This window comes from Argentina anserina, chromosome 3 (assembly GCF_933775445.1).
Source record: "Argentina anserina chromosome 3, drPotAnse1.1, whole genome shotgun sequence".
NCBI lineage: Eukaryota > Viridiplantae > Streptophyta > Magnoliopsida > Rosales > Rosaceae > Argentina > Argentina anserina.
This window is the reverse complement of record NC_065874.1, coordinates 8,443,718-8,466,753: the sequence shown is the minus strand read 5'-3', so window position 1 is coordinate 8,466,753 and position 23,036 is coordinate 8,443,718. Positions and strand designations below refer to the sequence as shown.

At 38.9% G+C, this 23,036-nt stretch overlaps 3 protein-coding genes across 5 annotated transcripts; 1 reads left to right on the top strand and 2 right to left on the bottom strand.

Annotated features, from left to right (window-relative positions):
• The first annotated feature begins 404 nt into the window (after positions 1-404).
• On the top strand, positions 405-4,411 carry LOC126789365 (DEAD-box ATP-dependent RNA helicase 10). The gene is made up of 13 exons (XM_050515509.1): positions 405-605; positions 739-865; positions 943-1,012; positions 1,491-1,553; positions 1,693-1,767; positions 2,157-2,276; positions 2,414-2,455; positions 2,535-2,609; positions 2,807-2,953; positions 3,068-3,202; positions 3,666-3,777; positions 3,861-3,949; positions 4,076-4,411. The coding sequence occupies exons 1-13, from the start codon at positions 461-463 to the stop codon at positions 4,199-4,201; spliced, it is 1,326 nt and encodes a 441-aa protein (XP_050371466.1). The 5' UTR covers positions 405-460; the 3' UTR covers positions 4,202-4,411.
• Positions 4,412-4,635: 224 nt separating this feature from the next.
• Positions 4,636-19,101, bottom strand: LOC126789352 (protein PHOTOPERIOD-INDEPENDENT EARLY FLOWERING 1). 2 transcript variants are annotated; one of them, XM_050515493.1, is made up of 20 exons: positions 18,881-19,101; positions 15,084-15,164; positions 14,815-14,922; positions 14,613-14,693; positions 14,412-14,500; positions 14,153-14,283; positions 13,990-14,051; positions 12,943-13,078; positions 12,324-12,560; positions 12,177-12,250; positions 11,960-12,091; positions 11,600-11,638; positions 11,182-11,250; positions 10,986-11,038; positions 7,823-10,881; positions 7,446-7,510; positions 7,302-7,372; positions 6,329-7,112; positions 5,678-6,228; positions 4,636-5,425 (listed from the first exon to the last, which is right to left on the bottom strand). In XM_050515493.1, the coding sequence occupies exons 1-20, from the start codon at positions 18,938-18,940 to the stop codon at positions 4,975-4,977; spliced, it is 6,333 nt and encodes a 2,110-aa protein (XP_050371450.1). In that variant the 5' UTR covers positions 18,941-19,101; the 3' UTR covers positions 4,636-4,974. The 2 variants fall into 2 exon arrangements, with proteins under 2 accessions (XP_050371450.1, XP_050371449.1); XM_050515492.1 differs by having other exon boundaries at positions 4,637-5,425; positions 7,823-10,892; positions 10,976-11,038; positions 18,881-19,100.
• Positions 19,102-19,414: 313 nt separating this feature from the next.
• LOC126789356 (G-type lectin S-receptor-like serine/threonine-protein kinase At1g67520) lies at positions 19,415-22,750 on the bottom strand. 2 transcript variants are annotated; one of them, XM_050515496.1, is made up of 7 exons: positions 21,441-22,750; positions 21,238-21,342; positions 20,934-21,130; positions 20,597-20,807; positions 20,232-20,469; positions 19,993-20,143; positions 19,415-19,912 (listed from the first exon to the last, which is right to left on the bottom strand). In XM_050515496.1, the coding sequence occupies exons 1-7, from the start codon at positions 22,645-22,647 to the stop codon at positions 19,601-19,603; spliced, it is 2,421 nt and encodes an 806-aa protein (XP_050371453.1). In that variant the 5' UTR covers positions 22,648-22,750; the 3' UTR covers positions 19,415-19,600. The 2 variants fall into 2 exon arrangements, with proteins under 2 accessions (XP_050371453.1, XP_050371454.1); XM_050515497.1 differs by having other exon boundaries at positions 21,447-22,750.
• Between the last annotated feature and the right edge of the window lie 286 nt (positions 22,751-23,036).

Genomic DNA, 23,036 nt, shown 5'->3' with positions numbered 1-23,036 from the left:
ATCATAAGAGACTTGAATGAAAGCGGCCAAGTATGTTTTAACACATTAATTTCCTATTATCATTAGAATTTTAATATGTATTGCCTAACGAATAATAATTATTTAGAATGTGGGGTAAATATTTTTTGTCTATTAAGTGATTAGACATTTTGTGGGGGTAAACTCTAAAGTCTAAACTGCTAGTCTCGTATCCTTCCTCAAGCAATGATTTTTTTAATTATTTGTTATAAAGGGACTGGTTTAATGAACTTTAATTTTTTTTTATGTGAGGTGTTTTGTTGTAATTTTTTATATTAAAAAAACATAAAAGAAAAAGTTGATACCCAAACTCTTGGTATAAAAGCCCCAAACCCCTAATCTTTAACACTTCCCGAACCTCTTTTTGCCGCGCCCTACTCCTTAAACCCTGACCGCCAAACCCAACGGCGCCGTTTCATCTTCAAAGCCCTCTGACTTCCCAATGGCCTCCGACGACCAAGCCGGCGGCGAAGTCAAGACCTTCAAGAGCTTGGGCCTCTGCGACGAGTTGGTCGAGGCCGTTGGCAAGCTGAACTGGGAAAGCCCTACCCCTATTCAAGTCGAAGCAATCCCTCACGCCCTAGATGGTCTCTCTCAATCTCACCCACTTCATTTTCATCTTAAAAATTCAACCTTTCCTGATTTTCGTGTTCGAATTTTTCAATTCAAGTTTTGATTTTGTGGTTTACTGATTGTGGGTATTGGTTTTTGGTGTTAAAGGTAAGGACTTGATTGCACTTGCCCAAACCGGGTCGGGTAAAACCGCTGCTTTTGCCCTCCCCATATTGCAGGATTGGATTGATTCTTCTCGCCCGAAAATTTTTGCTTGCGTTTTGGCCCCAACTAGGTATTGTACTTGGCTCAAAGATTCCCATTTGTTTGTTTTCGTCTTTCGGATGGTAATGTGACTTGTGTGAACTACAGGGAGCTTGCGATTCAGATTTCGGAGCAGTTTGAGGCTTTGGGGTATGCAGATGGTCTCAAGTCTGCAGCGGTGAGCATTTCGTGTTATATGGTGTTCTAGCTCAGGAGAATTGTATGTGCTATGTGAGTGTAGGCATTGATTCAGTGAAATAGGTGTAAGGATGGTTGTTAGGTGAAGTTTTCTAGTTCTTCACTTCACCAGAGAATGAAATCAAATTGTATGCTTAGTATTAGTTGCTTATAATGTGGTTTGGTGTGTTTCGCTGTTGGGATGTGTATGTGCAAGCTTTAATCTAATGATTTCATGTTAGCTTCGTGTGGTTGTTTCGTAGTGGTTTAACTTCTGTCCCTGTGCCAGTTATGTAGGACAAATAGTTTGGAATAACTTAGAGGCTTTACGGTTTGGTGCTATATATTAGATTGATTGAGGGTATGATGACCTTACCATTTCTAAAGCTGTTAGAGATTAAACCAGTGATGTTTCTTATTGATTCATATGTATTTAGTCATTGTTTATGTGGCTTAGCTTCTTTATCTAATCCTTTCAGCTTGTTGGAGGAGTGGACATGGTTCAACAGGCTAATATGATTGGAAAGCGGCCACACATTATTGTGAGTGTTTTCTTTTTCTCTGTTGGAAGGCTTTTTTCCCTCAACATCAGTAAGGATATAGGAACTCCCGTAAGTTGACAAAATGTGTATAAATTTATTGGGCACTTATTGTTCTTTCTACTGTTGTATTCATTTAAAGGTTGCTACACCTGGACGCCTCTTGGATCATGTTTCCAACACCAAAGGATTTTCTCTTGGTTCAGTGAAGTATTTGGTATGGTTTCACTGGTCTGATGATTTTCATGATTCTGTTGTAGATGCAATTGCAACTTAAATGGAATAGATGGAATGAACATATTCTAAGAGGTTAATGAAGACTGAAGAAAAAATTAAAGATCTTATAAATAAAGATTAAAGCTAATAACAGAAAATGCATGCATTTTGGGCTATTATTGTATACTTAAATGTGTTATGTTTGTACAATAGTCTGTTTTCATTTAGCTAGAATATATGTTGCATCTTCTTCCATCCATTAAAAATAGTGACATTTCTAATTCATAATTGCCCCAAATCAAGTTGTCCATTCATATTTGATGACCTCAGATGTCCTATATCTCTGACTTGTCTGAAATGCTAAGAAACCTTTTACTTGCAATCGACCAGGTTTTAGATGAGGCAGACAGGTTGCTTAATGAGGACTTTGAAAAGACACTTGATGACATTCTGAAAGTCATTCCTCGTCAACGGAGAACATATTTGTTTTCTGCTACCATGACTAAAAAGGTAGTGTACTATAGGTTGATAGACAACATCATTTAAGAAGTTATCTTTTTAAACAGAGTTTTGTTTTACAAATTTCACTCAGAAGTTTTGGACTTGTTATTTTACTAGTTAAAACAGTTGTGCTTGTAAAATTGTAGGTCAAGAAGCTGCAAAGAGCTTGTCTAAGGAATCCTGTGAAGGTTTGATGAGTACTTGGACCATGATCATTCTCCACAAATTTCTCTCAACTTATAACAAGCTAACTTTCTGTTATCTCAGATTGAAGTAGCATCTAAATATTCTACTGTGGACACACTAAAGCAGCAGTATCGTTTTCTGCCAGCTGTGCACAAGGTTCATTCCCTTTTGTTATTCTTCTACTTATAGTGTTTTTAATTCTTTAATGTTATGCCTGTACCCATTTAGACGTCATATGCACTCATGTGCATAAGTATAGTAGAATCAGCAGACTCCTAATAATTCCTGCTTTTTTGTTGTTGTTTACTATTTAACTCCCTTAGATATAAACTTCAAAACTTTCATGTCTACAGGACTGTTATCTCGTATATATTCTGACTGAAAAGTCTCAGTGTACGACTATGGTTTTCACCCGTACATGTGATGCAACACTCCTTTTAGCATCAATGCTTCGAAATCTTGGCATAAGAGCCACACCTATTAGTGGTCATATGAGCCAGGTCTGTTACACTGAATTTACGTTTTTGAATTTACTCATTTGACACATATTCAGTTGGTTGTTAACTTGTTATAATGGAATTTAACTGACCTTGTTTGTGTCATCCTTCTGGCAGTCGAAAAGACTTGGTGCCTTAAATATGTTTAAAGCTGGACAGTGTAATGTACTTATCTGCACAGATGTGGCAAGTAGAGGACTAGATTTTCCAGTGGATATGGTTATCAATTATGATATTCCCTCAAATTCTAAGGTGAGCCTTTTATTTGCTATATGTAGGCTGAGTGGCGTGTCATTTGGGTCGTGGTCACTATATATGCTTGCTATTTAGTTGAGGAGTTGATTTAGCATTCTACTTGATGAATAATGACCAAAGCTACTGTAGTTGACTAGTTGTATTACTGAGGGCAATTTTTTTTTTCACTCCAATGGGACAGTTACAGTGATATCTGTGATCCAACTTCCTTTTGTGTCCTTTCCCCGGCATATAAAATAAAATCCTACTTGTGGGATATGGATTATTGTATTTCTTTCCCACTTAATTGAAATTTTACTTATTCCAATTTTTTAAATCTCCCTGGTAATCTCAGCCTTTTTCCATGTCATGACGAGTATAAAAATCATGCTTTCTAAAAAAATGTAGGCTTTTTAAAGTAAAATTGATGGTAGTTATATTAAATAATCTCCCTGGTATTCTAACTTCAAGTGAGTTGCAGGATTATATTCATCGAGTGGGAAGAACTGCTCGTGCTGGACGGTCTGGTGTTGCAATATCTCTTGTGAATCAGTATGAGTTGGAGTGGTATATACAGATAGAAAAGCTTATCGGTAGGCTCCTGTTTTTTTTTTTTTAATGTTTTGTGAAACACTGAAGGAGAGATTTGGAAAGCTCATGGTTTGTTAATTTTTAGGCAAGAAGTTACCTGAATTCGCTGCTCAAGAAGTGGAGGTCCTTCAATTTTTGGAACGTGTCACAGAGGCCAAAAGATTGGCCACCTCGGTAATTTTCTTCCCAAGTTTATATCCTTAGTTGTTAATTGTAATGATAGTCTCTGTTTTTCCCAGTGGTCACTGGGTGCATCTTGTTGCTCCCGAGATTAACTTGTTCGATTTTGACTTCTGCCAGAAATTAAAAGAAAAGGAAAGGGGAAGCAGAAAGAGAAAAGGGGAAGGAAATGAAGGCGAGGATGATGTCGTCGGAAAGTATTTGGGTCACAAGGACGGCAAGTCCAGAAAGTTCAGAAAAAGATGAGGTTGCCTGCAGCTCTACCAAGTTTTGACAATGGAGTTTTCATTTCTGTAGTTACTACCTTATCTGAAAATGATTAAAATCTATTGGCACTTTTTTTTCAGACAAGAAACTGGAGTAATTAATTTTTCAACCATGAGTAGTCGTATATGCTCCTGTAAGATTTGAGAAAATTCTGAATTACCGCTACAACAACCGACTTTCATACAGGAAGATATTAGAAAGCCAGAAACGAGCAGGGTCTAACACTATCACAAAGTATTTAATATTTGATACGGTACAACTCTGTAGTTTGCAACTTCAAAGAGGGCTGGGTTCTATGCTCACACATTGTGTAAATACTGATATTCTTCTGAAGAACAAGACGGTATATATCATTCATCCAAGCCTCAACTAATAACGAAGCTTGACAGTGATATTTTCCATGTTACTATAGTGCACTGATTTCATTCATTACTTTTCATGGAGAAAAATATGCCCATACAGCTACAGACGTCTCAATGGAAGAAGCCCTACAATGAATACCCAATTGAAGCCCTATTTAATACCCGAATCCTAAGCTAAAGGTTAACTACAAAATTTTTATGATACAATTAGAGTTTTCCTGATAGTGGAACCTTCATACCACTGGATAGATTCATCAGTCCACTAGTTTTCAGCTTGACAGGAACCAAGATCCTGCCTCTATGGCCGAAATGTGATCAGTATTCAACCCACAGTATGTGCTTCATGAGACCTTGCACAAACTAGGGTTGTTCTGGCCCTCGGGGTTTGCCTTACGCAATGTCATCATATTCATCATATTCTGGCAACAATGAACAATCACCAAGGCCTGAAAGCAACCCAGGAACATATTTATGCGGGAGAACTCCAAAGCTTTCTTCAAATGAAGACTCAGCCACCTGAGAATGGGAAATGCTTTCGAGATCATCAGTTTCAATGTCCTCGTTGACAGGCAGGTTCAGGTCAAACCTTGGACTGGGATGCAGGGGTGCAGCTATTGGGAAATGTGGAAGCACCTGCTCAGCCATAAATTGATGCATCTCACCATGCTCTACTGCATTTTTCCTGAACTTGGATTTTGAAGGTTTGACTGGATCGGAGAAAACAAGCTTGTGCTTTCCTGAGGAAGGTAACTTTGACACTGATCGAGACCTGACATCATATGTCGGGAATGTGGATGAAGCCCATCCCATGTTATCTTCATCGCAAGCTCTTGTTGCATTCCTGTAAAAGGGACAGAGCACTATATTAGCCGTCACCCAGTACTTACTAAGCTGTTCAGTAATTGTTTACAAGAAATCTACATGATAAATGTCAAATTTGCCGTGGTACGGCAAGTGTTTGAATTCATGGCTGCAATAGTCATATTTTTGGTCCAAGAGAAACGGTATTTATAATTGCATCTAAAAGAAATATTATTTTGAACAATGGCTATGACAGAAAGTATTCCGAATTTTATGTTGCAAAACATATTACCTGAAACGATTCTCAGCAACATTTGCATCAGCGGTGCTTTTGCAGTAGCCTTTACAGGAGTCCCTGAGAAGATTTGGTTCCACTGCCTTATTATCTAATGGACGGCCTGAATCTGATATTGATACATTGATAACAGATGGAAATGGATCCGTGGAGTCATCCTTTTGTGCCTGAAACTCCAGAGTTAGATCCAACAGTTCAGCATTGGTTGACGATTTTTTCCCCGGGTTGGGGGAAAAGACGCTCTCATCTTCATGCCTGCTGCTGACATTATTAAGTGCCGCTGCTACCAACTTGGCACCCTGTCCAAAATTGGTAACTTTAATGGTTGCAGTGTTTTCCTTCATTGAAGTCCAAGAAATTTGGTGGGAAGAATTCAAATAATTTCCACCAAAATATAAGCCATTCAACAAAAATGAATGATTTTGTCTGCCTCCTTTGTGAGATGCCATCTTCCAGACAGATGATAGCAGAGCAATGAAATGTCTCTGAATCAAATATTCTGAATTGGGCTGCTCAGCAGCAACATTCAATAATGTCCGAATATTTTCCTGACACAAAAGAAAGATGATGAGCTGCCTATTTTTCCCAAGATAATAAAACATTCATGAGTATAATTCAGGAAGTCTTAAAAAGAAAAATTATCGATACCTCTGTTACTCTTAAAAGAGCTTTTCCAGATCCTATATTGTTGACCTTTTCAGAATTAGGATTGTCTGGTGCGGATAAAACATATCTTTGGATAAGCTCCCTAAACCTCTCGCAGCAATGAATTGGATGGCGAAATCTCCCCCTATAAAACCCACCAGAAGTCATACCATAAAGTGTCTCACTCACTAAACTCCAAAAAGGACCATACTCATGTACCACAGCACATAAAATTGCATCCTCCTGTGACAACCAAAAGTCTGGTGATGGAATGCAATCTCTAGACCAAATGTTTCCCTTCTTTAGCTTTTCTGGTTTTATCATTAGAACTCGCTTTACAGGCATGGCAGTGATGGATATCTTCCCTCCCATTTTGGTTCTACTAGTTGGTTTATGCTCAAATTCAACCACACTATCACATGATTTTAACTCTGAAGCTTCAAGATGATGCAGTGACGAGACACTAGTATCAAACTCTGGAGTACAGATTTCAAGATGGGACTTCTTCAATTTCTTAGACTTCTTCTTTGAACTCTTTTCTTCACCAGCTGGTTTAGAATCAGCCTTCTTGCGTTTTTTCTGCACATTTGAAGGAGGTGATTCGGTATCTGAATATGAAAGCAGATCATTAGAGAGATAATCTTCGTCTATATACATAGGTTCCACTTGCTGCTCTCCTTTAACAGGTTCCAGTTCAGAAGCTAGAGACCGTTTCTTCAGAGATTTAAATTTTGCTTTCTTTGATTTCTTCTTACGCTTGGGTTTAGGTCCATTTGACATCCCATATCTGCTACCAAAGACAGTTAAATTAATGATTATTTAACTAAAAGAAATAATCACAGAAGAACAAGTTATCTCTGCAAATGTTGTCCCAGATATTTTACCAGATGGGAGGCATTACTGTATAAATGTTAAGACAAGCTTACAATAAAAAGAAAACAACCGACCCGGAAAAGCATACAAGTTGACAGCTTACCTCAGAGAATCAAGGTTTTCATCTGCTTCATCTTCCTTCACCTTGGCTTCATATTCCAGTTCCTCCATCAACTGTTGAAGGTTCAGTATATTATTACATGGTAAGAAGTACAATCTATATAAATGTAGAAGACTATCCACTGACCTGGTGTTGTGTCAAGGCTTCAACCTGCTGACGATATGCCTCGGTTGCAAATTCAGCATCCCATGCTACGAAAGAACACGCAAGTTTAGTCTGATGTTGGAACATGCACTTATAAGATAGTTTTAAGGATCCTACAGTCCGCCATTAGTACCATATCTCGCACAATAACGCATTGGGTTACAGATACTAGATGCAATATCACTAGATGCTGCAGTAAACAGGTCACTGAACAGAAGAGAGCTTTAACAAATTGGTGTATAGTTAAAGAAGCCGCTAAAAGAAAGGATTTTTTTTCTTTTTTGAATATTATGAAATGCAACAAAATTACCTTAAGACCACTAACTACAAAAAAAAGGCAAAAAAAAGGAGGTACTTACTTTCATATACGAGAGGTTCCTCATCCTCATCAATCTCAGATTCCATTTCCTCCTTGTATTTTTCTATGTGGTCCAATTCCCACTCTCTCTCCTCAAATCTAACTTGAGATTCTGCTCCTGTCTTGTCTACTATTGGGTCCCACAATTCAAGAAAACGAATTGCATAATGATCTATTGGACGCAACTGCTTTTCAAATGATAAGATATCTTGTCCTGCGACAGCAGCAGCAGCCATTTGTTTGACATCACCCATCATGTCTGCATCATCTTCCCTACAAGCAACAGTAAGAGTTCTTTCTTCATTAGGATCGCTCCCATTCAACAACATTCCCTTGTCTTTGTTTGAAGACATCATCAAAGCCCCCTGATCAGTGGGTTCATCAACCTTCATGTCGTCCTCATTCACTAATTCATCATCTTCCATTCTCACAATGCCTTCTTCAGTAAATTCTTGGTTGTCCACAGCTTCTTCCTGCTCAACTTTCTTTAAAGCCATATAATCTGCTTCATCTTCTGCCTGCTTCAACGCAGCTTCCAGGTCCACATTAGATAGAGAAATTTCAGTAGAATTGTGAGTTTTCTCCTTTTGCATATTCTTAATGGGAAGGGCTTTATGACCAGAAAAAAGCTCCATAGGATCAAGCTTCTTGAAGAATTCAGTGTTGTAGTCCCCACTTTGTATAACTAGATTGTCAAGAGTCCTCTTCTGATTTGCTTTCTTCAAAATATTTTCTTCAATGGTGCTCTCACTGATCAAGCGATAGATATGAACTTCTCTTGTCTGTCCAATACGGTGGCAACGATCTTGAGCTTGTTGGTCCATAGCAGGATTCCAGTCACTATCATAAAAGATAACTGTATCTGCCCCAACCAGGTTGATACCAACACCTCCACTACGAGTTGACAATATAAAAAGGAAAAATTTTGAGTTTGTGTTAAACCGCTGCATCAAAGTTTGCCTCTCCTCAGGTGGAGTGGATCCATCTAAACGCATGTATGTGTAACCATATAGATTGATGAAAGCCTCCAAAACGTCAAGCATCTTTGTCATCTGAGTGAATATCAAAGCTCTGTGACCTTCTGACTTTAATTTCCTAAGCAAAACAGCAAGCTGCTGCAATTTACCACAGTCGAACTGTATTAGTCGCCTATCTGGAAAATATACTTGTCTGCGGACAATTGCAGGTCTAAACGGCGACAGAAGTGGCGACAAGACTTCAGAGCACTTCTGCTTGTAAGTTGGTTGCAGAAACACAGAACTTTCAGATTTACTGCACCAGCATACAGGTGGGGCGGCTCGTGCAGCAGGGATTGCAAAGACAAAGCTCTCAACCAGGTCAATTGTTTTCTGGAAGCGCTCAACTGGTGAAAGAACTATATCAGCAAGCTTAGAGGAGTACATATATGACACAGGGTTAGCCTTGCAATGAGCAATATCTTCAACAGGATGTCTGACTGTAACAAGATCCCTCAAGCTTGTTGAATATATGGGTTTGCTATCACATCTCAAGGAATTCCACCAAGCAACTGCTGCAGCATGTTCTTGTGCTTGTCTTAGTCTCTCCTCCATAAGCGCCTTCTGGATGTCTTCGAAAATATTCATACCATGGACCTTCTTATGATATTTATGATGTCTGAATCCACCAAAATCTTCAAGATGCATCAAATTAACACGGTCTTTGATCAAACTTGATGGGGTAGCAAGAGCTTTAACTTCATCCCTCTCCCAAGATGTCATGCTAAAATCTAGATGAGTAAATAGAAACCCCAACCCCTTGAGGTCTACCATAGAAAATGGTCCAGGCGAAAGCATTGAACATATTGAAGAACTCAGTTGCATGTAAATACCATTCATATCAAAGGAACTGACAATTGGACGACCTTCAAATAAGTCAGGATGATTGCAAACTTTACGAAGTTGCATTATTATACTTATCATTCCAAAGAAGTTGGTACTTGCCAGAGTTGCTTGTGTTTCTGAGCTTGCAATAAAGTCTTCATACAAGTTCCGTTGCCTCCTGGATAGTCTACAGTATACCACATGCTCATGCTTCATAGGCAACTGCTTCTCCACATCTCTTTTCAGGCGGCGGAGAATGAACGGGCGGAGGACATTATGTAAACGATCAAGAACTTCTTTATTTACCTTTTCTTGCCCCTCAACCATCCCGGATATTGGATTGCTAAACCAATCCTTGAACTCCTGATGAGACTGAAATATGTGAGGCATCAAGAAATGCATTAGAGACCAAAGTTCCATGAGATCATTCTGTAGAGGAGTTCCTGTTAACAAAATGCGTCGTTTGGAATTGAAGTTCAAAAGTGTTTGCCATCTCTGTGACTTCCAATTTTTAATCAGATGGGCTTCATCTAAAATCAAGTACTTCCATTTCTTACGCTTGAAGACTTTTGCATCTTGTATAACCAGCCTGTATGTTGTTATGCAGACATGAAATGAGTTTGGTTTCAGCCAGCCTTGCCTCTTCAATTTGCGCTCTTTTGCACTTCCAAAATAAGTCAGGATTTTAAAAGCAGGGCACCATTTTAGAAACTCAGTCTCCCAATTGAGCATTACACTGGTTGGGACCACAATAAGATGAGGACCCCATATGCCCTTTTCACAGGCCAAGTGTGCAAGCAAAGCGATCGTCATGATTGTCTTCCCCAACCCCATCTCATCGGCTAGAATACCATTCAGCCTTTTCTCATACATCGTTACAAGCCAATCCAAACCAATATGCTGATACTCACGGAGAGGGAACTTAAGAAGAAATGGGAACTTTGTACGAACTTTTGTTGTGGAGAATGTGTTTCCAGTTGGCTGTGCTGATCTTGCAGCCGTGGCTGCGTCCTCAATTCTGTTCTCACTATCACTTCCTCCATCTGAAGCCCTATGTTCTTCAGGTGGAGAATCAAGAGTTGGCTGGTGTTCACCAGAGTCATCATCTTCATTGACAGAAACATGTTGCTTGACTTCTGTGTCTTCTTGAGATGGAGAATCCATAAATCCCTCTGATAAAGCAGAATCATATTCAGATTCACCGTCTGCAACTTCATCACTGTTCGAATCCTGAATATAGGTTGATTAATGAACAAAATCATATGTGATTTGACCAACCAACCAATAAGCATAAGCATATAATCAAACCATACCTTTTTATACCTTGCAAGCAATTCCTCTAACGGTATTTCACTCTCCTTCTGCAGTAGCGCAATCTGAAAGATAGGAGCAAGCCGTAAAAAAAATATCAGCAAACTTCACAAAGTAAAATCTGAATGGTAATCCTAATGTAACTAGATACCTCATCTGCTTTTCAATTCATTCTTTGTGCCATACTCGCTTGTAATTGACTTCTTACCTCATGATCGGGATGATTGGTATCTGCTTTTGCTAGTTCCTCCTCCTCTAACAAGGTTGTCTCATCGTCCTGGGGATTGAGGTCAAATAAGTAAAAAAGGCTGTTAGACTTCCTACTGATCCATCATCAAAAGCCACATTATTCAAAGTGCCCTCTATCTACTCTCTCCAACAAGTTCTATCATTATTTTATATGAAAAGCAAGAATCATAAAACTCGTTGGAGAGATTAGGTGTGCTGTAATTAATACCAGCCACTTGAGGTAGCAAGGTCCGTAAACAAAAGATACCCTAGCAGTGAGAGATGAGCCGACACTTACTACACATATACTACTGGAAACAGTAAAAGTGTGTCAGATAAAATCAAACTAGAACAGAACCAAGGACATGCAACAAGAACATTGTTTTGAACATTCCCACCTTTTCGTCTCCAGCAGCAAGAATGAAGTCACCGTCTTCCTACAAAATTTAAGTACAAGTGAGCAATCAGCTCATGCCACATTCCATATTGAAAAGGGACAGTACAGATAGTACAGTGTAGCATATAGGTCCAATAGATTCAGACCAAAAAGCAGAGTAAAAGAAATGCATGCATCCTGAAATCCAAAAAACCAATTTCTAATTAATGTAAAGTGTCAAGGCTACTAAATAATTGGAGTTCTCACAAGAAGATGCTATGACAAATTCAGAAATGAGTTCACTAGACATGAACATCCAATCAGTAAAACATGTCCCTAAACTTAAAAAGGGAAGTTAACATCTAAGAATTTGCATTCTTACATGTTCATCATCAAAATCATAAGGTATATATCCTTTGGCCGGCTGCTGAGACGCTTCTGAAATTCTTTCAGCTTCACCAATCTCAATATCTGATACATGGGTTTCTGATATAGGAACACCATTAATACCAACCTGTAATCAGAAAAATATATATCATGCCAAACCCTTCGGATGCTGCATAACTGAGCAGTGTAAACTATAAACACATACAACTTACACAACGACGACCAGTAAAAACATCTGGGCTGCTTCTATCAGTCTTACTGGCTATAGGAAGATCATTTTGTTCACCTGCGTAATTCAAATCCTAAGATATCATCAACAGTTCTATTTCTCAACATTAAAAGTAATCACATATACATACCTTGATCTTTACTCACAGAGGTCATTTCTGATCCAACTTCACCCGTTTTATGACACATATCATGATCCTCTCCCACAGACATGATTTCAGCTCCATCTTCATCCTTTCCTGAGCTCAAACTGTGATTTTCCCCTGATGAGGTTATTTCAGTGTCATCTTCACCTTCAGGAGAAATAATATCATCATCCCCAGAAGAAGTCATTTCTTCAACAACTTTACCCTTTTCTTTGTTAACTTCTGTGTTAATCGAAAGTCCACATGTCAGAAAATTGCTAAAGTAATATGGTTTCTATGTATATACCTAATTGTGAAACTTAATATAGAACTGGTAACAAATCAACCTAACCCATATCTGGAAAAGCAGAAGGAGAACGGAAAATAGCCATCATAAAATAGCTATTAATCTTTTTAAACCAAGTCGTAGGTTTGAGAATAGAAAGGTACATGGCTAAAGAAGGTTTTGAAGATAAGGTTTACTGCTTTTTTAACTGTGAATGGAGGAAACCACGCTATCCGATAAACAGCCCTATCAATTTTATTCAAAATGGTTCATACCCATACCTAGCAAAAAATGGCAAAATCGATAAAGTAATACTTGTGCAAAACCATAAGCACTCACCTTTATTTCTAGCATATTGTTTCAGTAGCTCCTCGAGTGGAACATCCACTTCATTTTGTAAAGCTGCCAATTCTTCCTGCCTTTCTTCTTTAGTAAAAAGAGCTTCATCTTTCTCAATTGTGTTTTCATCATCTCCCTAAAACAGCACCACCATGCAGGAAAACATCTGTTAAAAATAGGAACTACATATAAAGGCATTATCAATGCCTGTTCTAAATTCACAAAGGGTAACAGTATGTCATCAATGCAGAGGACAAAAGGCAGCCTCCGTATGCAAGATTTTATTAATTACATATTTTGTTATTAGATATTCAGGTCATAAAACTTTAGACACCTGCATACTCTATCCAAATAGAAACTAAGGCTGAAAAATATCAACAATAACTTTTCTAAGTTATCTGATTCTAGACTTGTTTTTGGTCGAGATGTCTTCCCTGAATTATATGCAGGTCTTTTCATCAGGGTAAGGTTCTATTAAATTTTCAATCAGATTTCCCTACCATGATTCAATTGCAACTTTAGTAATAAAAAAATTTGAACTTCATCACAGGACAAGTTATATTTTGGTTGTGTGCTCGACCCGACTATTACTCCTTAACCCTCACCTAATATCCCTTGCGAAGGGTGACAGAGATCTACTTCAATAGACCAAGTAGGGGGAGTGTGGGCTAATGTTACGACCAACAGGTATCTGGAGTTACCACTCACGCAACACATACCATATCTTTTGAAATTAAAGTGCTAGTCATTTATATACACAAAGTCTATTTTGTTCCCTTAATTATTAGCACTATCTATATCTATCCAAGTCTGATGAATAATTGTTTTTGCAGCCAATCTCACATCGGACCATGAAACAAGCAAGCCCTTTATCAATTTCCCCAAAATCCAGAGCACACATTGAAATTATGTAAGATAATTCTTTTCCATGATCTTATCCAATCATGGAAAACATTAATAAAATTCCTTACTTGATTTGCATTAAAATTAAATGCCTACTCACAATATCAGTCCAAACAAAGGAAAGAGAAAGGAACAAAGACTCACTGAACCAGCATCAGATTGCATATGATAATCATCATCGCCATCTGCTGTATCTGATTGATGTTCTGTTCCAAAGGTATAACAATTATCTTCCATTGACAAAGTGGAAAAGAAAGCCTCTTAGGTAAGTGAAGTCAGAGCAATGTAATTACAACCTCCAACTTACCATCATTCAATTCTGCTGATTCACTAATATCTCTTTCGGCTACAGCTGCGCCTTCGATAGTCAGTTGATTATGTGTGGAACATTGCTGCACAGGCTTGTCCACAAGATTTTCTGCCAACATTGTTGAGTACCTGGAATTATCATGTAGAACCAGTTCAGTTAAAAAGGGAGTAATTGAGTAGAGAAGAATTAAAAAAGATGTGAAGCGTACAAAAAAATTCAGAGTATTGCAATTAACCCCAGGAGGGTAATGCTTAACCTCTCAGTTTGACCTAGAAGAAACTCAAGCTGTTTATCAAGGGCCTTTTTCTTTTTCTCATCAAGCTCCATCTGATGTTTGTAAAGCACCTAAATTACAGTATCGAGCATGTACGGTCAGAGGGGCACATACACAAAAATTCATTTATTAAAAAAATCGGATAGGTTGCAATCAAGATCAAATAAGCGAAGATAAACTTGCCAGTTTTTCTATTTTCAACCAGAATTTCTTCACATCCTTTGACATATTAAGAGCAACTTTTTTCATCCGTTGTTCTTCTTCCTGATCAGATTAGAAAAATATCCAAGAAAATCTAGCATGTCAGTCAATAATCATATGCGCCATATTGCTTAGCATGAGAAGCTTTTCTACACTTATTACATCAGTGAGGAATAGTCAGTACCTTCATTTTCTTTTCTCCCCTCGTAGCATGATCTAGCATGCCCTTGCTGGCTCTTAAAGCTACCTTCTTTGCCTGATTCAATTTCCATTTTCTCTCCGACTCAAAGTCCTGATAACAAATTCTTTTATGAGCAACAATAATAAAAAGACATAACAGCTATATACATGGTCTAAATCAATAAAGAAAAATTTGTGAAAGATGAGAAAATTTTAAAATTTGTATAACAGATTCTGCCAATATTCAATGCATACATATCTACCACTGCCTACCTTTGACAACCAGATCATTTCCTCTAAAACATGATCCCAATGAGCCTTCGGCCGTTTAGGTTCATTTGCAACTTCAAGAGCCTAACATATTCATTTTAATATAAAATGAGTCAGAAAATAGAAAGAAGGGTTGCTATAATGTAATTAAACTAATGAATGTTTTCAGCAAACAGAATCTGAACATCATAGAAGAACACAGACATGCAGATATAAGAGCTTTTAACATAATTTTAACATCTGGAATTTTCACGGGAAAATAAACAACCAATTTACAAGTTGCAACATTCCACTCAACAGTTCTATTGACAGTATATACAGCTTTCTACAACAAGTAGACCAGGAGTTGATGAGGACATCATGCCAACCCTTTCAAGGTTTATGAATGGAAGAGATGAAAAAATAGAGCATCTGATCATTACCTTTCTTTATGATTGATTAATTGATCTCAGGATTTTAATTAGCAGCTGAGAAGAAGTTTGATCCAAAGAGTTTTTAGGCTTAGTGTTATTTCAAGAGTTTACTTGTGTCTTTTTGTTTCTGTTCAGTTTAGGTCTTTAGGAGTATCAAGTTTTTATTTATTAGGTCTTTTATGTTTCAGTTTCTGAATTTCAAGAGTCATAAAGAGTCTTAAAAGCTAGTTAGTGTCAGTTATAGAACCTAGTATAAATAACTGTAAAAGCCAATGGGCTGAGATATGCTATGTTGAATAAGAATATCAGTGTTTACTGAAATTTCGTGTGAAAGGATTAAGGTGAGAAACCTGGGAGAGATTCCCAAATTATAGTGTTTTGGGTGTGAAGCCTAGACTGGGGTGTGAAGCCTGGGAGTGAATCCTAAAATCAGTGTGTGCTTAACCTACAGTTCTTAGAGCTTGTGATCCAGGTTCCTAAGCAGCTATTGTGCTGCATCAGGAGTGAGCAGTAATGTCGTCATATCTACCCTGTTGGGTTTCCAGCCCATGTGTTTTTCCTAAGATAGTTTCTTAGAGTATGGTGTTCCAGTAAAGATAGAGAATCCTTATTGATGATGGTTTATTTGTAGAAGGAGGAGGCTTTATAGCCTACCACTATTAGGAATAGGATTCCTATTTGGTGAGGAAACATGTTTGTCTTTATGGCTATATAAGGAGGGGTTATGCTCTAGGTTTAGGCATCACAGAGACAAAGAGCATAGTGTGTTCCATTCTCGGTTAGAGGGTGAGAGAGGGCAGAGAGGAGAAAGATAGGAAGAGAAGAGAGTCCTTATTTTCTTAGTCTTTCTTGTGTACCCATTATTAATATAGTGGAAGTGTGTTTCTGTCCGGTGGATGTAGGCAAAGTTATTTGCTGAACCACCTTAAATCTGTGTTCTTGTGTTCTTTTCTTTGTGGTTGTTTCTCTTGGTTTGCTGTGCTTGTTCTGTTTCTCTGACTAACTTGTTGACCGATTCACTACAAGTGGTATCAGAGCCTGGTTGAAGGTTGGGTTCGGCTGAAATCGGTGTTGTCAGAATGGATGATGATGTGAAAGGCACAATGATCAAACTCACCCACAAGAATTGGGTGACGTGGAAGCCAAGAATGGAGGATATCATGTGTTGTAGGGATATGTATGAGCCCATAGAGGGTGCGGCTGCAAGGCCAACCAATATGGATGATGAAAGGTGGCAAGAGAAGGGCCACATGAAGCGGATGTGTCGAAAGTGGAAACAAAACAAAAAGAAAAGCAAGTACCAAGATGAAGATAATGGTTATTCTGCTTGTGTTTCGGATGAGCTTCTTACTTTACAAGAATGTCTATATATGGGTGACAAGGATCATGATTGGTTCGTGGATACGGGCGCAAGTTGTCATGTTAGTTCCAACTTGGAGCTATTTTCTACATACAAGGCATGTGGCTTTGGGATGTTAAAGATGGGCAATTCAAGCTACTCCAAGATTTCGGGAATAGGAGATATTTGCATCGAGACTAATCTGGGTTACCATATGACATTAAAGGATGTGAGGCACGTTCCGGATCTACGTGTCAACATACTGTCTGCAAGTGCTCTTGACAGGCAAGGTTTCCACCAGTTTATTGGTGATGCGAAGTGGAAGCTGACGAATCGATCGTTGGACGTTGCTAGTGGAGAGTTTTGTCGTTCCTTGTACAAGACACATAGCTTGGTGTATAAAGAAGACTTGAGTGCAATGGGTGATACTTCTTCGGACATACGGCGTCATGGTGACGGCGATATAAGGAAGGAAGGCGTTCTGGAAAAGTGGTCCCAAATGTCCTTTTCCAATGGGTTTTCTGACCAGGGTGAAGATGGTCAAGAGTTGTTCCACCAACAGGGACATGGTGATGAGTTGTTCGATCAGGGGGAGCCTGATCAGGGGGAGCTGCATGCTCCAACCACATAGTTCTGCATCAAGTCAACTTTGGCGGACCCTCGGTGATGGAGTCGCGCCGGTGTACCTCCCTCATGGTCTGGAGGGGGAGATTGTTTGGTTTCCAGCCCATGTGTTTTTCCTAAGATGGTTTCTTAGAGTATGGTGTTCCAGTAAAGATAGAGAATCCTTATTGATGATGGTTTATTTGTAGAAGGAGGAGGCTTTATAGCCTACCACTATTAGGAATAGGATTCCTATTTGGTGAGGAAACATGTTTGTCCTTATGGCTATATAAGGAGGGGTTATGCTCTAGGTTTAGGCATCACAGAGACAAAGAGCATAGTGTGTTCCATTCTCGGTTAGAGGGTGAGAGAGGGCAGAGAGGAGAAAGATAGGAAGAGAAGATAGTCCTTATTTTCTTAGTCTTTCTTGTGTACCAATTATTAATATAGTGGAAGTGTGTTTCTGTCCGGTGGATGTAGGCAAAGTTATTTGCTGAACCACCTTAAATCTGTGTTCTTGTGTTCTTTTCTTTGTGGTTGTTTCTCTTGGTTTGCTGTGCTTGTTCTGTTTCTCTGACTAACTTGTTGACCGATTCACTACAAGCCTTTCCCGGAATAAATAATCGAATAAGACACTACATATTCACAAGAGTAGACCCCATTCTTTTAAGAATCTTCTCTATAATTCGCCCTATTTGCCTCTCCCAAATCTAAATGGCATAATGCTGCAGCTTATAAGCAGTAATCTTCAAGGATTTATGTTACATAATCAGCATTGTAAAGCACCTAGGCCCTAACTAATACTGTTCTCAGGAGAATACCAGCACATTGGATATTTCAACCACAAGAAAGAGTAAAGAACTAAAAAATAGTACAAAACCTCTCCCCAAATATTGTTAACTTACTAAACCCCTGACAGTACCTCGTATGCCATAATTGCACAAGGTCATAGCGTTTGTGGCCAAACCATGGGTGCTCTACTTCAAGTCTTAAACTTAATCACCCTTTCCGCATTCTCACTCCACTTACGTCCATAATACCAATCACCAACCTCACAGCAAATCAAAGATTCACAAAACACTTAGAATTCTCTTTCTTTTTCTCAATTTCGACGAAATCCAATCATAAAATCACAAGAACCTTTGTTGCTACTTCTTTCCATATTCATCAAAAAACATGATACTGAAAATTTCTTAGTAAGAAAAACCTCTACCAGCAAATTCATCACTGTTTTCAATAATAGTCCAGAAAATGAGAGAACAACACAAAACTAACCCTAACCTAACTGTCCACAAGTATGAACAGGTTCGTTAGGGCACATTAGTAAACCAAAAGCTCAAGTTTCTTCTCAGAAACAAAAACACTGAGGTTATAATCGTGCTCTAAGCTTGGTACAGCTCAGAATTCAGAGAAATAGAGAAGAAATTAAGCGCGGGAAGGCGAACCTTGTGGCGCTTGGGTTTGGTTTCGTGATCGAGCTTCGGCCTTGGACCTTTGGAGGCCATGGTGCCGGCGGAGTGGTCAGATCCAGACGCCGGTGAATCTGGACCGTCCGATCAACGCCAACGTGGAGCTTCTTCTCCTCGTTCTTCTTTTCCGATTGTGGAGGGAGCTGGTTTTTGCGTTGTTCTATCCGAGGGGAGAGAGTCCTCTCTCTCTCTCTCTCTCTCTCTCTCTTTTGCAGAGCCTGAAATTTTGCTTGCTGCGTTTCGCGGTGTGGTTGGGTTTGGTATTGATTACGCGGCTGGATTTTACTTGGGCTTGTGTTGGGCCTGGGTGTAAAAGAGAGGGTTTGCCAGCACAATAAGCACGAAAACGACGTCGTTTGCTGCTGTTGGGAGACTGGAATCATTTCCCTTCTGTTTCAGGAAAGGTGATTGACCAGTGAAACTATCTCGTGTATACAGACCAAAAAAAAAACCTATTTTATGATTGATACAATGATAACCAGCTCATTAGAGCAATCGTACTTGATACTGGAAGTTATTATGCAGCCAATAGTACTGTAAATAGTTACAAGTTGTAAACAGAATTTTAGTCACCTTATGCTATTTCAACAGAAAATCCATATTAAAAGCATATAACATCCATTCTCAAAAAAAAAAAAAGGATATAACCTCCTGCATTCTAGAGGAAAAGGTGTGCCGTTCGGCTTGGCAGTAAATCTATCGTCCATCAAAATCAGAATATGAGATACAATTTACAGATGCAACCATTTCTGGTCCGTTTCCACCTACGGCAGCTGTGATGACATTTCTTTCTGTACAAAATGCTGGTTTTGTAGGTACTGGTAGTGACATGCTTTCATTAGTCATCATAGATATGGAGTCTAACATCATTGGTCGATGGGCTGCATTTTCCTCCACACACAGCAAACCAACATGGATGCACCTCAAAAATTTATCTTTATCACATGAATCACCAAGTGTTGGATCCATTAGTCCTAGTCCTGCACCTTCTTTCCATAGTGCCCATGCCTGAAACAAGAACACATTCAGAATTTTGGAATCACTGAAAACTGACCTACCAACATGAACAAAAGGTCTGTTTGACATACATAGCCAACTAAATTGATGGCACGATCATCATTGTAGAAGCTGTTGTTTTTCCTGCCACTTAGGATTTCAAGCATCAACACTCCAAAACTATAGACATCAGATTTTATGGAAAAATTCCCCCCCATAACATACTCAGGGGACATATAGCCACTGCACCAAATGGAGGAAGACAAATTCTTTAGTACAACTACAAAAACATGCTTAACAACCAAAAGCAAATAGCAAACTGTTTGCTTACCGTGTCCCAACAATCTTCATAGTCTTTGCTTCTTGTTCATCATTCGCAAAAATCCTTGCCATTCCAAAATCAGAAATTTTGGGGTTCATCCTTTCATCAAGTAGAACATTACTTGCTTTCAAATCTCTATGAATTATTCTCGTTCTGGAATATTTGTGCAAGTAAAGTAAACCTTGAGCAATTCCTTCAATTATGTTGAAACGCCTGTTCCAATCTAACTGCTGGCATCTGGTTGAATCTGTCAATTTGGTACAATTGAAGGAAAAATGAAATTACAAATAGATATGTACAACAGCTAGTTTCAGAATGAAATAACAAATATGCATGAAAGATAGTTAGATTTAGGTAACAACTAACAACCATACCAAATAAAAAGTAGTCCAAGCTTTTGTTTTGCATGTACTCGTATATCAACATCCTCTCTTCACCATGAATGCAAAATCCGAATAGCTGAACAAGGTTTGTATGCTGGAGTTCATATATAAGTATCAGTTCATTCCTAAATTCAGATATTCCCTGCCCTGAACGTTTCGAAAGCCTCTTCACTGCTACTTCTTGTCCGGTCACCAATTTTCCCTAAACATATATACATGTCAACTGATCCATTATTGTACTCACAATAATCATGATGAAAAAGAAGTAATGACTAAATAGTTTTTCAAATATGAATAAAGGGTGAACTGGCATTATTCAAAGCCTTACCTTATAAACAGGTCCAAAACCCCCTTCTCCTAGCTTATTTTCATTAGAGAAGTTGCAAGTGGCAGCTATAATAGATGCATAACTAAATACGCTTAGATCTTGGCCTCCCTTTCCATCATTTTGAAGCCCATTAGCATCAGTAGGTCTGTTGGATTTCATTATGTTCAGCATATCCTGGATCTTAGTTTGGTTCTCAGCTATTAAGATTAAAACAGATCATTATCATTTCAGTTTGCAAAAGCAATGTCAAAATGTGAAGTTCTGTATAACAGGCATATACAACAATCTTTTAAGAAACTAATACCTGCAAGTTTTCTTTTTCGTATTAGGTAGCACATGCTGAAGAGCACCAATGCCAGAAGCACACCCGCAATTGCAAGACCAATCCATATCAACTTGTTTAATCCATCTGCAGCAATTGCTATTAAGTACCGATCTCAACCTAAATATATAATTAGATACAGTACAGAAGTAACATTGCTAAATTTATGCTAATTAGTAAATTACCCTTACTTCTCTGAAATGGTTTGATTTTCATTGCACCTCGTAGGATGTAACTAGTTGTAGAGCTAGCTGGATCTACAAGGAATTGAGAATACTCTACACTCCAATATCGACAAGTCTGATTGTCAAATAGAAAGTCGAAACCAAGGCAGTCACAGTCTTTCCAACAAGTAGCCTTACAATGATCACTCCCCAAGCGACTTTGATTCGAATCCAGCCATGTTGAGTTGATAGAGGTGTCGCCATTGATTGGCTTAAAGAAACCATTTTTTATCAGCTCAAAATCATTGCCAGACTCCAAAACACAATCAGTGGTCCGGGCGCCCCATCTCTTGCACCCTGCACTGGTATTATAGCCATCACAGTCACCTGCTCGCACAATAGAAATGTTATGAGTAACATCATGGAGCTGCCCACCTGTGTCTAGCACCCAGACTGATCCAACTGTTTGATCACCAACGGCAGTGTAACTGAAGTAGTCTTCATTCCCATTCGAAACCATAGTAAAATTGTAACTGACCTTCGATTCCTTAGGGATATCAATATACGGAAATGTCCCAGATCTGATTTGTCCACTAGTCCAGCAAACCTCCCCGCTTCTCCTAACTTGCAACTGGCGTGTATTGAACTCCCAATCAAGCGTGAAAGACCCTAGCCCCGGGATAGTCTGGCCTTCCCGCCAAGATGACAGTGACCAGTTGTTGCCAACTCTATCAACACCTAGTTTCATCTCCGGCATAAGGGCCACAGTAGGATGATCAAAGCTTTGCCACAACACCTTGGTCGATGGCCCTTGCTGTTTAGGAGAGTCTGAAACCTCCAGATCCACATCTTGCAGGATTAAGATGCCAGAATCTGACAGAGTAGCCTCAACATTTGTAACATTGTCGGGAGAGGTGTGGAGCACAATTGGCTTCCCGCCTTTTTGCGTAACTTGCAGGAGAGTTCTGGTCTTGTCCAAGGTGAAAAGCGCCGATGAAGGGTCTGAAATCGGATCGTACGGGTTGGCAACCCAAATTGTGTACTCCTTGGACCTTAGAGTGAGGTAGCTGGAGTTGAAACCCAACGTGTACTCCCCCGAACTAGAAACTAAAAAGCTCGAGGAGTTGAGAGCCTCTCCTGGTTTGAGTGTGTCCCCAATGGACAATACTGCTCCGTGGCAAGCCGACAGAATTGAAGAACTGATGAGCAAACACAATAAGTTGATCATTGCAATACTGTTGATCGTGACTGCCAACTAAATTAAGGTGAGTGATGATATAAATCGGACTTGATAGCGAGTAGGTCTACCGAGAAAAATTAATGGTGGACCGAGTCTCATTAGATCCTTCGTGGAAGACTTGAGTTTTGACGCCCTCGAAGACTGAGACTTTTCCCAACGCGTCTGGGAGACGCAAGCCGAAAGAAATTAATATATCTCACGAGAGTCGCCCACTTTAAATTTAAATAAACGCGTCGAATACCTGCAAGTAAATTTAATCCGAGAAGATGAAAAAGTTACTGGTTTATTTTTACCTTAGGACAAATTCTTGAAAGATTTTACATTTTGAAGAGCATGACGTTTAGCTCTGTTTTCAGCATCAATTAGTTTCGATAAAT

What these genes read in the sequence shown, in the direction of transcription:
- LOC126789365 (XM_050515509.1), top strand. Translation starts at nt 461, where the DNA reads ATGGCCTCCGACGACCAAGCCGGCGGCGAAGTCAAGACCTTCAAGAGC. An exon ending in ATGGTCTCAAGTCTGCAGCG is followed by an intron (nt 1,013 to 1,490) that starts GTGAGCATTTCG and finishes TAATCCTTTCAG; the next exon opens with CTTGTTGGAGGAGTGGACAT. An exon ending in GTCTAAGGAATCCTGTGAAG is followed by an intron (nt 2,456 to 2,534) that starts GTTTGATGAGTA and finishes CTGTTATCTCAG; the next exon opens with ATTGAAGTAGCATCTAAATA.
- LOC126789352 (XM_050515492.1), bottom strand. Translation starts at nt 18,940, where the DNA reads ATGGCCTCCAAAGGTCCAAGGCCGAAGCTCGATCACGAAACCAAACCC. An exon ending in ATGATTTTGATGATGAACAT is followed by an intron (nt 11,639 to 11,959) that starts GTAAGAATGCAA and finishes TAAATTTTGTAG; the next exon opens with GAAGACGGTGACTTCATTCT. An exon ending in CTCTTTTAAGAGTAACAGAG is followed by an intron (nt 6,229 to 6,328) that starts GTATCGATAATT and finishes CTTTTGTGTCAG; the next exon opens with GAAAATATTCGGACATTATT.
- LOC126789356 (XM_050515496.1), bottom strand. Translation starts at nt 22,647, where the DNA reads ATGATCAACTTATTGTGTTTGCTCATCAGTTCTTCAATTCTGTCGGCT. An exon ending in ACCATTTCAGAGAAGTAAGG is followed by an intron (nt 21,343 to 21,440) that starts GTAATTTACTAA and finishes CAATTGCTGCAG; the next exon opens with ATGGATTAAACAAGTTGATA. An exon ending in ATGAAGATTGTTGGGACACG is followed by an intron (nt 20,144 to 20,231) that starts GTAAGCAAACAG and finishes CATTTGGTGCAG; the next exon opens with TGGCTATATGTCCCCTGAGT.